The 15,442-nt window shown below is 35.7% G+C and overlaps 1 protein-coding gene across 3 annotated transcripts in view; it reads left to right on the top strand.

The window, feature by feature from the left end:
• The window catches only part of STXBP4 (syntaxin binding protein 4), a 170,203-nt gene that overhangs the window by 12,741 nt on the left and 142,020 nt on the right, over positions 1-15,442 (top strand). For 2 of the 3 annotated variants that reach the window (XM_065897361.1, XM_065897362.1), the window contains exons 3-6: positions 6,691-6,797; positions 6,972-7,191; positions 8,501-8,579; positions 13,998-14,092. In XM_065897361.1, the coding sequence (XP_065753433.1) occupies positions 6,691-6,797; positions 6,972-7,191; positions 8,501-8,579; positions 13,998-14,092 (501 nt within the window). Of the gene's footprint in view, positions 1-6,690; positions 6,798-6,965; positions 7,192-8,500; positions 8,580-13,997; positions 14,093-15,442 lie in introns of all 3 variants that reach the window. The other variant, XM_065897360.1, reaches the window with a different exon arrangement.

The following is a 15,442-nucleotide window of genomic DNA, read 5'->3' as shown; positions in this document are numbered from 1 at the left end:
CTGTTCCACTCTCAATAGCTCTTGAACCCATCAGTCTTCTTGATCTCCACTGCCATCACCATTGCTTAAACTATCATCAGTTTTTATCAGACCTCACAATAGCTTTGTCTGCTCTTATGCACCATTCCTATTTCCCTCCCAGCTATCCAACTAATACTTACTTGCCTACAAGGCTCTGTATTATGTGACTTCTGCCCTCTACTTCTCTGACTCTCCATCCCCACCTATGCTTTCAGAGTAGCATTCTTTCAGTCCCTGGAAGGGGCCTGGTTCTTTCTCATCTTATATGCTGCTCCCTCTGACTGAGAACAGCTCCCCCCATTACTTTCAAATATCAATTCAAAGACCACTTACAAAGAGAGGTATTCCTTGTGCTTCCCCCATCCCAAGTCTAGGCCAGGTTGTTTTCCTGTCTGTGCACCTTTCCTTCATATCACCTGTCTGTGCCTGTTTCTTTCCTTCTCAGTTTGTGATCATACATCAGTATCTGTGACTGTTTTACCAACTCTGCCTGAGCCACAAGTCTCAGATTATTTCCTAAGTGCAAGGATATTATCTGATTTTATTCACAATAATATCTTTAGTCCCTAGCTTGGTACCTGACACATATTAATTGCTCAATTAATACCAATGAATGAAAAATCCTTTAGTCACATTTCTGAGAATTCACTGATCTGCCTGTTTACCATTCAACTGCCACCATCTGGGCTCCACACAAAAGTACCTCTTCTTCTTAGCCCTTTGTGTCCAATTCTGAACCACACAAAAGTACCTCTTCTTCTTAGCCCTTTGTGTCCGATTCTGAACCACACTTTGAATGTTTTTGTTTTTTTCTTTGTTTCTCTGCTAATACTGTAAGGACGGCAGGCAGAAATCAAAATTTTTTCTTCAAAACTGACATATTTCATTTACCTGATTCTAGGGCACACACACACACACACACACACACACACACACACACACACATACAGTCAGCCCTCCATATCCTCGGGTTCCAAATCTGTGGGTTCAACCAACCTCAAATTGAAAATATTCAGAAAAAAAAATTCCAGAAAGTTCCAAAAAGCAAACTTGAATTTGCAGCACAGGCAACTATTTACATGGCATTTACATTGTATTTACATAGCATTTACATTGCATTAGGTATGATAAGTAATCTAGAGATGCTTTAAAGTATGCAGGGAGGGTGTGCATAGGTTTCATGAAAATGTTATGCCATTTCACGTAAGGGACTTGAGCATCCATGAATTTCGGTATTCAAGGGGGTACTGGATCCACTCTCCCTCAGACACCAAGGGACTACTGTATACACATACACACACATATATATAAAACAAATATATGGGTATAGAATTACCTGTGTGTAATTCTATCTATCTATCTCTATATATCTATATCTATATCTTTTTTTTTTCTCTCTCTAGCATCTCTGAAATTGAGATGGATCTTACAATAAATGTCATAGTATAATTGGCAGCATTTTTTCACTGGAACTGGGACCAAGGATTTTTGGATAGTTAGGACAAAGGCCTCTGGATGGCAGGGGGTAAAGAAACCAATCAATTGTTGGGAGCTAAAGCAGTAGCAGCCAAGAGGGTTCACTTTAAGATGTCACTCACTTTTCTCCTTTGCCATTACTATTTTTGTTAGAGCCACCTTAATTTCCTCAAAGTGTTTCCTGGGCCTTATTCATTTATTGTGGACCTATTGTATACCTGGCACTATGCTCAGAGATATAACCATGAAAAAGACATAGTTTTGGTCAACTGAAAGAATCAATGCTGCTAATTTGGGAGTTGCTGAATTAATATACTCCAATGGAAAAAAAAAAAGATATGTAAACAAATAAGGACAGTACAGAGTAAGTGCAATAATATAGATAAGTAAAAATGCATTTGGAACAAAGAGAAGGGAACAATTAAGTAAATCTAGGGAGATGGAGAAAACTTACAGCAGAAATAATGTTTGAATTTTGTTGTGAAGTTTAAATGAGAGTTCATCAGACAGAGAAGTGGCAAGGTGGGTGGTGGCATTCTAGATAGGAATTAATATGTGTAAGTGAATTAAAGTTTGAAAGACCGTGGCTGATTTGAAGAACATTTTCTGAGAATAGAATGAAGAATTTATATGCTGAGGAGGGAAGGTAGATGATGAGGCTAGAAAAAGTAGGTTGCAGCTAGTTTGTTGTGCTAGGTTTGGGAAGTTCAGTTCAGTTTTTCCCACAAGTGGGCAGTCATAAAGGGTTCTTAATTTGAGGAGTGGGAGGGTTAAATTTGCTATTACTGTAAAAATTGCCTGCAACAGATATGGGATTCTGATTCAACTCACTTCAATTTAACACCTACAATGTACTAGGATTTTATATACGTTATTTATCACAGCAACCTTGTGCAATAGGTACTTATCCCCACCTCACAGCTAAAAAAATGAGTCTCATGGAGATTAAACGAATTGCCTAAATTCATGTTAATAACTGGTATTTAAAAAGTGATACTTCCATTGACTTTCATCCTTTATGAAATCATGGGAAAGGAATCCAAAGGCTTGCAGGAGCATTCCTTAGTATTTAGGAATAATGAGTTAGAATCAGGCTGTATATATGGTTATGGTAACACATTATTTAGAAAACTGTAATGGTCATTATAATCTGAAATGGACAGTGTTGGCAGCTTTTAATGAAAGTATGCAAGTGTTCAAGAATACATTATTATTTCAACATCTTTATAAATGTCAATGTGACTGAAGTTAGGTGTGTGAAAGTGCTTGGCACCTTGCCTGTCATGTTGTGTAGTTGCTCAATAAGTGCTGAACCAGAATCTAGACAGTGTGGAAGAGGCCTCTCTGAAGTTACTATCTTCACAGACACATTAATCCAGCTGGGGCAGAATTCACTGGCTTTGAATGCCAGACTTTTACAGAAATAGCTTTGTTTTAGTTTGCAGGTTCTGACTTTTAAACAGGTTCAGAAATTCACATGATCAGCTAAGATCTTATTCTAGGAGGCAAAGAAAAAAAAAAACAACTGCTGTGAGTACTTTTTAGAAACAAAAATATATATAAACACCAGAAACCACAGTCAGAGACTTTCTTCTTCTTCTCTTCTCTGACTCTTGTCTTCCTGGAAAATGCTACTTCAGTACATGGGTGTACTTTAATATAAGATGTGTTAAATTGCCTTACTGAGAACTTTTTCCTCTGCATGGCTAATAGTGTGCGCCCAAGAGGCGAATGTGGGAGGCTTCTGTTTTCTGAAGGCTTTTTCTCCGTAATGCTGTCAACCAACTATGGTTTCTATAAGATACATGGATAGAGGAGCTGTCTCCGACAGTTTAGAATTTAGTTCCGTGTTCCTTGTAGATGAGATTGTGCACCTCCCCTATCCCCTTCCTTAGCTTTCTTTCATTGTTTATGAATATCTAGCTAGCAAGTTGTGGAGCTCAAATTCGAATTCAAATCTATCTGGTTGCCACAACTCGTGCTCTTTTTTCCTCATCAGTCCACTGCCTCTGAAGACTGCTGCCCAACTAGAAGACAGATGAGGTGCCATCTGGCTTATAGTCCTCGTTATAGAATTTTCCCTTTTCAAGGAAGTTCAATAAAAGGCAGTTTAATACCAAGAATATTTAGATTAAAACAAAATAACCTAATATTTACTGTCCACCACCCCAATTCTAAAAGAACTTTTTTTCCCTTGTCAGTGTCCTTTAAATGCTTTGCTCCAGTGAAGCAAGGCTTTCTTCATTTTTCCCTTTCTTTCCTCAAATTACTTCCAGGCTTTGGAACATAAATCAGTAGTAGAATAGTCATTAAATTTCAGTTATAATCTACCTTATTAAGCTGATTCTAATGAGGAAATTTTTTTGCAGATCCCAAAAAAGCTGGATTTAACAATGACATTTATTTAATTTTATTTATTTTAAAATTAGATTTTAAGAACCTCTATTTGGCCCTTACTTCCAATGCCAGTTTTGGAATATAGAACCAAAATAAAATTCATCTGGTTAGGAACATTGTTGATGCAAATGTCATGAGCTTTCTTTTGATGGGCTGGAAAATTTCTTTTCTTTTTAATAATATAATATTTTATGCATACAAAAGGGTATTGGAACATATATCTAACTTATGAAGAATAATAATGAAACAAATGCCTATGAATCCACTTAGAGTTCACCATTTGACTTATGAAGTAGAAAATTTTACTATTAAGGCTTCCTATATGGTTTCCCCCCACCCCATTGCATTCCCTACCCTCCCTCCCAGAAATAAGCACTCTCCAGAATTTTGTTCTTCCTTAACTTTTATTAGCCTTATCGTTTTGCCTGTGGCAAAAAGGTTCTTTTTGTTTGTTTGGTTGTTACCATTTCACTTTAACCTTAAGGAATGAGTTATCCTCAAACTAATATTTAGCATATTAAATTGAAAGCTCTTGTACCTAAGTTTCTAAGTATAGTCTGGGTATAATTGATTTAAATGCATATATAACCAAAGTCTGTCATAAGGCTTGGGCCCAGGTAATACTGAAGTGTGTTTATAAAATCTTACAAAATCAGCTCTTTCATTTTACTGAACATTTAGGATCCATATGGTAGATACTTCCTCCATATTGCTTAGTGTTTTCCAGCATTACTATTGTGTTTTATTCCCCAGACATCTATCAAATGGAAGGAGAAAAAAAAAAATCACTTGTGAATATAGCAATTGTGTGTTCTCTGACTTTGCTAATTATGTTTAATCACATACCTATAAAATCCAAATTAGTTTTCAAATTTTATATATTTTAAAATCAAATTGCCTTTTTGGATTTTTTTGTTTATATTTCAGAAGGGTCATAGGGTCATTATGCATTTAGATTATAATATCTTTCATTACACAATATTTGAAATAACATGTTCCCATAAAAATTCTTGATAAATATTTTATATTTATTTTGCTTTCCTGTATACTCAGTATTCAGTGTGAGAGATAATAGTAAAGGTCTTTTTTTTTTTTTTTTTTTTGCTATATGCGGGCCTCTCACTGTTGTGGCCTCTCCTGTTGTGGAGCACAGGCTCCGGACGCGCAGGCTCAGCGGCCATGGCTCACAAGCCCAGCCGCTCCATGGCATACGGGATCTTCCCGGACCAGGGCATGAACCCGTGTCCCCTGCATCAGCAGGCAGACTCTCAACCACTGCGCCACCAGGGAAGCCCAGTAAAGGTCTTTTTTAAAAACATTATTGTTACTTAAAAGTAAAGTAACCATAAATCACCATTATTATATACATTTATTACATATAATGCAGTTCAGACCAAAGATCAGTTATTCAGGGATATATCAATATTGTATCAGACTTTCAAACAGAGGGGTCTCATAACATGGACCTTTTTTATAACTCCAGTTGATTCTTTTCATCAAGGAAGTGTGGGAAATAATACTTAGGTAATGTTTACAGTATGAAAACAAAAACAGTAAGTGCAGAAGCTATCCCAGGGATAGCTTGGGGTCAAAGGCCTGCAGATACCTGAACTCTTCCTACTTCCCCATCCTCATTTCTCATGATTTCTGGCTCACACTTTTTAATTGAGCACTGTGTTGAAGGCTATAGTCCCCTGCACACTATATGTTGCTTCTCATCTCTGTGTCTTTATCCTGCTACCTCCTTGATGGTAATATGTTTCTTCTTTACTTCCTTCCATCCCCTTATCTTCACCATCTCTTTTCCCTGGTTAATTCTATTAATTAAAACTTATTTTATACATAGTAGATAAGACTTTTCAAAAGATCTTTTCTTGACTTTGTGGAATTTACTTAAATACCATCAAGGGTGAAAATGCTTTCTAACCATATAAGCTTCTTCCCTAGTTATAGAAATAATGCTTTCTGTGTTTGTACTAATGATAAATGGAGAAGCATCTTAAGAGCTGAAAATTAAGAGAGCTCATTCTTCTTTTCCAGTTTGAATTAAAAGAAAAGGCAAATGAAGACTGAGAAAACTTGCCTAACATGTACATTAAATTTTGTAACTTTTGTGCTTTGTCTTATTCAGTTAGGCTAGTTATAGGCAGAGCCAGGACTTGACAAAGACAATGCCAGGCAGCCAATTAGAATTGGTCGGTATTAGTAGGATGTGAATAAAGCTACCTGTCCAACCAACTGGGCCTGAGTCACAGGAGGGGCAGCAGGTCCAGTGAAGAAGATGTTTCACCATGAATAGAAATGTGGGTAGAATCAATATAATTAAGCTCCTTGACTGAATTTTTAAAAATTCTAACTGTGGAATAACTCAGTGTTTGGTGGGATGAAAGATAAAGGAATGCTCAGAAACTGAAGTGAATGAGGCTTATATTCTGAAATATACCAGAATTATTTAGCCTACTTTATCACATTCAGAGCTGTATTTGTCTCATACAACTGACCTTTTAAAACAGGCCTCTTTCCTAGTGTACCAGACTATGTCTTCATATATTCAGGATTCCTTAGGCTGAAAGTTTATTCAAGGAGTACTTGAACATTTCCATTTCATTCATGTATATTACCAAACCAGACTTTAATCAAACCATTTTGCTGTTGAGGTTCTTTGTCTAAAATTTTCTTTTTACTCTTTTCTTTAAGTCATTCTTTACTAAAACTGTGCTTTGCTTTAATTGCATCAATTAACTTTTTAAGAAACACCTTAATCAGTTTCTTTACAAATGTTCCTATTTTTGTTAGGATGGACGTTTGAAGCCAGGAGATCAACTTGTCTCAATAAACAAGGAGTCTATGATTGGTGTATCATTTGAAGAAGCAAAAAGCATAATTACCAGAGCCAAGTTGAGGTAACTATTCTATCTGTAAGATAGAATGAGTCATTTAGCACGTCTGCCTAAAAATAGAAATTTAAGTTGTCCTAGTACTTTAGACCCAAAAGAAGTATTTTTTGATAATATATGAAACATTATCTTAGAATTCAATTGTACTATATCCATAAAGTGATTTCTTTTTAATACTAGGTCAGAATCTGCTTGGGAGATAGCATTCATAAGACAGAAATCTCACAGCAGTCATTTAGAAAATCCATCGTGTTCATCCCTTTTACAAGCTACAGGAGAATATGGACCTCAAGCCTCAAAATTTAGTCTTCTTTCTTCTTCCCCTGAAATACTAATTCCAAAGACCTCATCGACTCCCAAATCTACAGATGCCATTTTATCTTCTTTTAAGATAAATCAGGTAATCTTAAATTTTTCTATTTATGTAGTCCACAAATCCCCTATGTGTCATTATGTTTGTCATATACATATAGAACTATAATTTTGGTAATATAGTTTGTTAACAGATTGGTATTTCCTTGAAATACCAATCTTTGCTTAAGATTTTATGCTATGCTGTCAATAAATACAGTTTTTCAAGTCAATATATTGTTTGTCCAGAAAATCATGATCAGGAATGGCATCACAAAGATATGCCTAGATATCACTCAAAACTATGATATGGAAAGTTATATTTATTTTCAGATAGTCTCTAATATGGTTCTGTTCATTATTTTTTCTGTTTTCTGCTTGACTGAAGACAGGCAATCTTCCTTTCTGTTGCTCAGCTCTTTCCTGTACAGTGTAGGTGGATTTTGTTCCCTCATGTGTGCATGCTGGAATATATCAATAGTTCACCCTAGAATCACACGAAAGGGAGAGTTCCTACATCAAAATCGATATAATTACAGTCATCCCTCATCATCTGTGGAGGGATTGGCTCCAGGATAACCTCCCCACACCCCGACAGCAGATACCAAAATCTGAGGCTGCTCAAGTCTCTTGTATAAAATGGTGTAGTATTTGCATCTAACCTATGCACAGCCTCCCCATATACTTTAAATCATTTCTAGATTACTTATAATACCTAATACAGTGTAAATGCTATGTAAATAGTTGTAAATAAATACAGTGTAAATGCTATGTAAATAGTTGCCAATGCGGCAAATTCAAGTTTTGCTTTTTGGAACTTCTTAGAATTTTTAAAGAATAGTTTTAATCCATTGTTGGTTGAATTTGCACATGCAGAAATGGCAGATATGAAGGGATGACTGTAATTACTAATTGCAACGGTGCCATAAATAATGAGTTATAAAATAGAGTGTATACCCTATAAAACAAACTTGAAAATCAGGTAGGCTTTTAGTCAGTGCAATAAAATTCATCAAAAGTAATTTCAGTTTCTGGTCCATGCTAATCAGATACAGAGTTTAAGATTTTCTCTTAGCCCTTTATACTTTCTCATTTGGGGTTATAATACCTTTTCAGAGACACAGTGCATAGCCTTATATTTTGTTGTCCTTGGGTATGGTAGAGCTGAAAGCAGTTGTTACTTTCATTCTGAATTGCTGTGTTTGAAGGTGAATATACCAAAATTTTTAAGGTTTTATATTTGGGGGACTATTGCTTTAATCTCTTTAATCATTCTTTTTATGTTAACATGAGCTTCTCGTCTGGTTTTTGACCTACTTTAGAAAATGACATTTCACCTTCCTCATTTTCTTTCATAGATAAAAACTGGATACAAGAAAACAGAACAGATTCCAATTACTTCTTCAGACAACAGCCCTACAGATATGCCTAATACAGGTAAATGCACATTTAATTCCTCTTTCCTGTTATTTTTTTCAATTACTCTCTCAATGAGGAGTACATAATGTGACTTAAAAGACTTTAAAGAAGGGTGCATTATGCCTTTTTCCTTCATTGAATAAAAGAGCGAAATGAATCCATTGTGCAGCGGTCCCTGTTAGATTATGACTTTTATTGGAAATTTTCCTGAACAAAGGGTTGAAATTTTAAAAGATGCATTATCATCGCAGTGTCTATGAAGCTGTAATAATCAATGAACTGTTGAAACCAAATAATGAAAACTCTTCTATAACTCAAGATTAGGCTGCCTTGCCCTTTTAGTGAAATCCTCGTGAGGTATATTAAATGCACCTTTCAGAGAAATTATAGAAGGGAGCATAGCTTAAGAAAAGAAGTATGTTTTGTTTTTCTTGGAAGAGATTATATAGACATAAATTAGAAAGAACATCAGTATTGTGAATTCAGTATTACTGGTTTTTAATTAGCATGAAATGATTTATTGACTTTTCAAAACAGTAAAGGATTAATTGTGTAAGCTACCCATAAAAAAAGGATTTTTATCAATCTGTAAAGTGTTTGTAGGCTCAAATATCAAGAAAAAATGCCTTCCCTTAAATTATCTCCAAAAGTTAAAGGGAACAACAATAAAAACAAACAAACAAAAAAAAACTATACTTATTGAAAGGAAGAGTTAATTACATGTCTAAATTATAAACCAAATTGTTACTCGTATACTTTAATTTTTAATAGCATTGTGTAGATCAAAACTGCAAAATAAAGAAGAGTTAGCAGAAATTATATAGTGTCTTAGTCTGTGTGGGTTACTCTAACAAAATACCACAGAATGGGTGGCTTATAAATAACAAACATTTCTCACAGTTCTGGAGGCTGGATCATGGTGCCAGCATGGTCTGGGTGAGAACTTCCTTGTGGTTGCAGGCTTCTTATTGTGTCCTCACATGGTGGAAAGTACTTGGGAGCACTGTGGGACCTCTTTTGTAATAACACTAATCGCATTCGTGAGGGCTCCACCTTCATGCTCTAAGCACTCCCAAAGGCCTCAACTCCGGAGGTTAGGATTTCAACATATGAATTTCGGGTGGACACAAACATTCAGACCATAGCACATAGCTCCTATACTTAACAGGAATTTATAGTGAATTCCATCGTAGTTTCTCTGATTTGGAGCAATATTTACCAGTGGGTTAGGAACAATCTTTAGCTGTCAATTATATGCCATTTTACTTAGTGGAATTTGTTGACCCTTAGAAACTTTATTAGTATTATTTCCTTTACATAATTAATTTTCATTCTCTTGATGCCTCTTTTAGCCAATTTATTTACTCAGTAAGTATTTACTGAGTATGTCATGTGCGTCATAGTTCGGTAGAAAATATGAAGGAACTGGGATTTTTTTTCCATGAGATACTTAATAGTATATTGTGAAATAAAATGTGGGATTAAAAACCTTCATTATTCAGATTAGAAAGCACATATGTGTGTGTGTTTATTTATGTGTGTGCGTGTGTGATTATTTTATTGAATAAATACTAGACTATTTGCAGTGTTCTGTGTTGACTAGAGCAGGGGGTGGGTGGTTTTGGTACTCTAAGAAGTATATGTCTTATGGACAAATAACACATTTGCACAAGATGTGTAAAGACATGAGCAAAGTAGATTAAGGGAAGAAGTAGTAAGTGACCTGAGTGTGATATAGGGAAAACACAGTGGTTAGTCACCAGGCTCTGAATAAGTTGCTCCCAACTTATTGGCTGAATTAGCTTATTATATTGAAATAGTTTCCTCATGGGTTTGTTATGAGTATTAGACAAGATTATGTATGTCAAGCACTTTGTAATTGGTGCATAGAATATGCTCAGTACATTTTGCTGTCATTATTATTAATATTACGGAAGCTGAAGTTTAGAGTATAGCTCAGATAATATTCCAGGGCATGTTTTTTAGAGCAGAAGTGAAAGCTTCTGTCCTTTAATTCAATTTTGCATCCTCCCCCTCTACCCCAGAAACTAGTACATAGTAAAGATTTTGTCACAAAATATGCAGAAATCTATAGAGAAAAATTTCTTGGCAAAAGTCAGACATCATCTGGATCTTGAAAGAAGTGATAAACATCAACAGATGGATGAAGGTAACAGATCATCCTAAGTGAAGGAGGCATCATCATCAAATGCAAAGAAGTTAGGTCAAGCTACATGTCAGGTGACCCTAGGAGGCAAATGTGATTAGAGCAAGGAGATCCTGTAGTAATGAACAAACTGAGGTAAATTTACATCAGTGACTATAAGAAATGATGCTAGATTTTGTAATAGAAAAATAATTTAGTGAAAAACATATTTGAGTGAGTTAACTGTATGTAAATATTAAAATGCAAGTAAAATGGAACATTTTTCTAGAGTAGAAATGGAATTGACTCAGTACCATTTTCTTCCACATAAATGTAGTAGGCCAGATGTTTCTGGGGAGAAAAACAAAGCAAAGTCAACTCTAAATTATCTCTAGGTAACTTATCTACCTTGTGACTTGTTTGTTATAAGTAGTTAATTATAGATTGTTCTCAAATTAGATCCTTAACCATCACATCTAGACTCCTTCAGCCAGCTGGTATTTATTAAAAAACATAAATGAGTTTTAATGTTAACCTCAACAAAAATAAACTTAATGAGGCAAGTCTACCCCTGTTCTCATCTCAAAAGCATTCCAAAGTGTAAAACTGGTTAGAATGTTTAAAATTCACATTATACTTGAGTATGTTTTTCGAAACTATTCTGTTATATGAATTTCTTATTTCAGAATCCAGAGTTGTTTACTACTGCCATACGCTGAATAATGCGTGAGTTTGTGAGTGAGCTAAAAACATGCTAAAGACATTCCTAAGGAAATCAGTAAAGAATTACTACGTGAAGGAATACGATCATTAACTTTACCACCACACAAGCCTTAATTCTCCTGCAATAAGGCTTTTAAAACTGAAAACAAACTAGTATGGGGAAAAATATCCATGGTGAGGGTTCATGGTATTAACTAAATGGTATTGATCCTACCCTTATAAAACATTTCCTTTCTTCTGCTCCTAAAAAGAGGAATAGGAAGAGAAGAGCCAAGGGAATAATAAGCCATACTTTGAAAATTCTCACCCCCTCCCAGAGAGGAGCAAATAAAGAGCCCAAGGCTGAAAGTGAGAGAGGACACTGGCAAATGAGGAAAACTGTCTGTGGGAGAGCTTTTCAGGTCAAGTTACCTTGAATTACCAAAGCCTGCTGGATTTATGTCCACATCCTCCTAAGGTTTTGGCTCAAATGTAAAGATTTAGGGGAAGTTTGGCTAGAAGAAAGTGAGGTTTTGTTAAGCCATGATTGCATATTGTTAAATGGGGGATTATTATAAGTTTACATTAAATCTCCTATTAAATCTCTGTGTGTCTGTGTTACTATTAATGCTACTTTATAGTTTTCATAGTAGTTTTCTATGATTTTTAATTTACCTTTACAATTCCTGTAAGGTGATCTGTTTTATTCTTCCTACTTTACAGATGAGAAAACTGATGATGAAAGATATTGACACATTTAAGAAATTGTCTTCAGGGGTCATAAGAGATTAGAATCCTAACATGGTCACCTACTAGTTGTATGATCTTGGGCTAGTTTCTTTACCCTTTTGGGCCTTAGTCTCATCATTCTTGGGTTGGAAATAATAACACCTGTGTCACTGTGGTTATTGTAAAGATTAAATGAGCTTATATATATAAAGTACTTAGTGTAATGCCTGGCTAAAAGTAAGCATAAATAAGAGTTAATCTGTTATTTCCACTGCTGCACATAGCAAATTTTTATGCTTAGATGTAGGAAAACATAAGTGAGAACCCACGCCTTGGTGTGAGTCCCTATCCCTCCCTCTCTTTTGTCTTCTCTCTATGCCTTCCACACACACTTGAATTGAGTAATTCACACTCAGGGTTAGTCTTGGTCTGAGATCATAACTAGGTTAGCTTGGGTCCACCTTGTGTTACTGTGCCTTAATGATAGGTCAGGCACCAGACTGAAAGTCGTTGTCAAGCCTCACATGTCCAAACCCTAAAAATGAAAGATAAGGTTTGACTTACCCGCTCTTTGGGCTTCCAAACCACTTCACTCCATGCTGATATTTTATGCTACACTTTAGGTTTGGCACAAAATTTCTCTTAAGAGGAAAAAATTTTATATGTATAATATATTTTTAGCCCTTGGCCAACAATTAGGTATCACAGCAACTAAGGCGTCTTTGTTGCTTATGTCAAAATTGTAAAAATTGTATTATACTAAAACCAGTCTTTCTCTAGGTTTGACTTCCATTTAAAGCTAAAAGTCAGTAACCATTTTTTTTTCATGATCTTGACACCTATAAGCTATATTCAAGATTTTACATAGAATGTTAAGGAAGCGTTAAAGGTTTAGAGGAAGACTATTTATTTTCCTATGCACTTCTTATGTTCTTAAGAAAGAGAATGCAAATCATTTTGTACTTAGAGACAGATGCTCTGAGAAATAAAAAAAAATTAAAACGCTGCATAAAAATGTGACATTTTAAAAAGTTTTTTCTCTTCCTCTTGTTTCTATGTAGAACTAGTAAAATACCATTTAAAAGTGTATTTAGAATGGTGACAATTTAGATATAAGGATTGACATGAATTGCAGGAATTTGCTTGAGAAACTTTGGCATATTAAGGCAAATAATTTTTCAAGTTCTAGTCCCTTGTGACACCTGTTTTTTACTCAGGCAACAAGGACATAGCTCGTCTAAATAATCAGGGTAGACTGAGAAGGCGTTAGAGAATGGGTGAGAGGTGTATGACACTCAACTCTTGAGAATCCATTTATGCTACTTGGAATATAACTTCTGTAAAATAAGAAATAGGATTTTTAGTTCAAGAAGTTCTGAGCCTATATCATACTTTATGTGCAAACTTGAAACAGTTTGCATTTGTGAGTTTTTCCATAGTACCTCCAGAACTCATGTAGCAAAACCACTTTTGCCAGAGAAAAATCATGACCTTTTAAAATTTCTAATATGATTTTGCTTATTTTGGAAGAAAAAAAAGACTTTTCATTTTGCAATTAGTAAGCTGTTGTGATGACAAGGTAACTGGTGGGATGTATGTTTGTTGTATTAATATTTCTGTGGGACCTAATGCATAATTGCCCACTCTTTTTATATCATGTCTTTTAAGGCTTAAGTGAAGCTGGTTTATATAATACATTTTAGATTTAAAGAACAAAAAATCATGAAAACAAAAGTGAAAACTGCCAACTGATTAGCCAGAATTCTTTCTGAACTTCAGGAGCCCAGAACACATCCTGTCAAATGAAAAATTCTATTCCAATTAAATTTCCAATTAATGTGTACCCTGTTGTCTCGTAGATATTGCCCCTGCCTTGACTAATAATTATGGACCACAAGGAAAGAAGATTTCCCTAAATCCCTCTGTTCGCCTTAAAGTAGAGAAACTGGAAATGGTAAATACTTGAAATTTTCATTTTTCTTCCATAAAACAACAGCAAGGAAATATTCTCATTCTTTGAGAGGATAAGGGATTGGAGCCATTAGTTTCTTGAAGAGTTATCGATTTACAGTTAAATGAATGGCAGTTTGGGTTTAAACTGTTTAGTTCATGTTTAATTTGGGCAGCTCATGGTGGTTCATTAGTACAAAACAGAAATAAAACCTTTTGTAACTAAATTGACCTTCAAATTAATCAGTTTCCTCCTGTGTAGGAATGAGACAAATGTGACGTTTTACAGTATAGAATCAAAGAAAACATGGGATAAATTATGACAAAGTGAAGTAGACTTCAAATATGTAATGGCAATAAGTGCAAGGAAATAATACTCTATTACTCAATTGTTTAAAATGTGAAGGGAAACTAAATCTTAAAGAACAAAATAGAAGCCTACTAGATATAAAGAAGATGGTAGCAATGTACCAAATAGTATTATATTGAGAGTTTCTGTATATAAAAGAAACATAAGATGATTAAAAAAGAAAAAAATAGCGGGCTTCCCTGGTGGCGCAGTGGTTGAGAGTCCGCCTGCCGATGCACGGGACGCGGGTTCGTGTCCCGGTCCGGGAGGATCCCACATGCCTCGGAACGGCTGGGCCCGTGAGCCGTGGCCGCTGAGCCTGCGCGTCCGGATCCTGTGCTCTCCCCAACGGGAGAGGCCATAACAGTGAGAGGCCCGCGTACCGAAAAAAAAAAAAAAGAGAGAGAAAAATTATAAGCAGAAAATGATTATAAAACTTTTCCTCTCAGGATACCTGGAAGATGACAGCAAAAATGTGTGATTTTTTTTTAATATGAAAATGGATATAATGCCGAAGGTTCACAGCCTCTACTTTCCTATCAGATTTTGTGGATAATAATTTTTTTTTTTTTTCGGTACGCAGGCCTCTCACTGTTGTGGCCTCTACCGTTGCGGAGCACAGGCTCCGGACGCGCAGGCTCAGTGGCCATGGCTCACGGGTGCAGCCGCTCCGTGGCATGTGGGATCTTCCTGGACCGGGGCACAAACCCGTGTCCCCTGCATCGGCAGGCGGACTCTCAACCACTGCGCCACCAGGGAAGCCCTGGATAATGATTTTTTACACTTTTAGGAACAGTATGAGAATGCATAGCTGGAATAAATACGCATTACCATTCATTCACATATTCAGACCTTTGCATGGTCCTATAGTAATACCCTTTTCAGTGCCAGTTTGAATCTTACTCTTTGTTCAAATTCTGACTCAATTCCAACTCCTTTGTACAGCTCCTTGCTAACTTTTATAGTTCAGGCCAATATTGCCATATTTTGCACATCTGTGGCACT

This window comes from Phocoena phocoena, chromosome 19 (assembly GCF_963924675.1).
Source record: "Phocoena phocoena chromosome 19, mPhoPho1.1, whole genome shotgun sequence".
Classification (NCBI taxonomy): domain Eukaryota; kingdom Metazoa; phylum Chordata; class Mammalia; order Artiodactyla; family Phocoenidae; genus Phocoena; species Phocoena phocoena.
The sequence above is the reverse complement of the archived record's forward strand: the minus strand, read 5'-3'. Positions and strand labels throughout refer to the sequence as shown.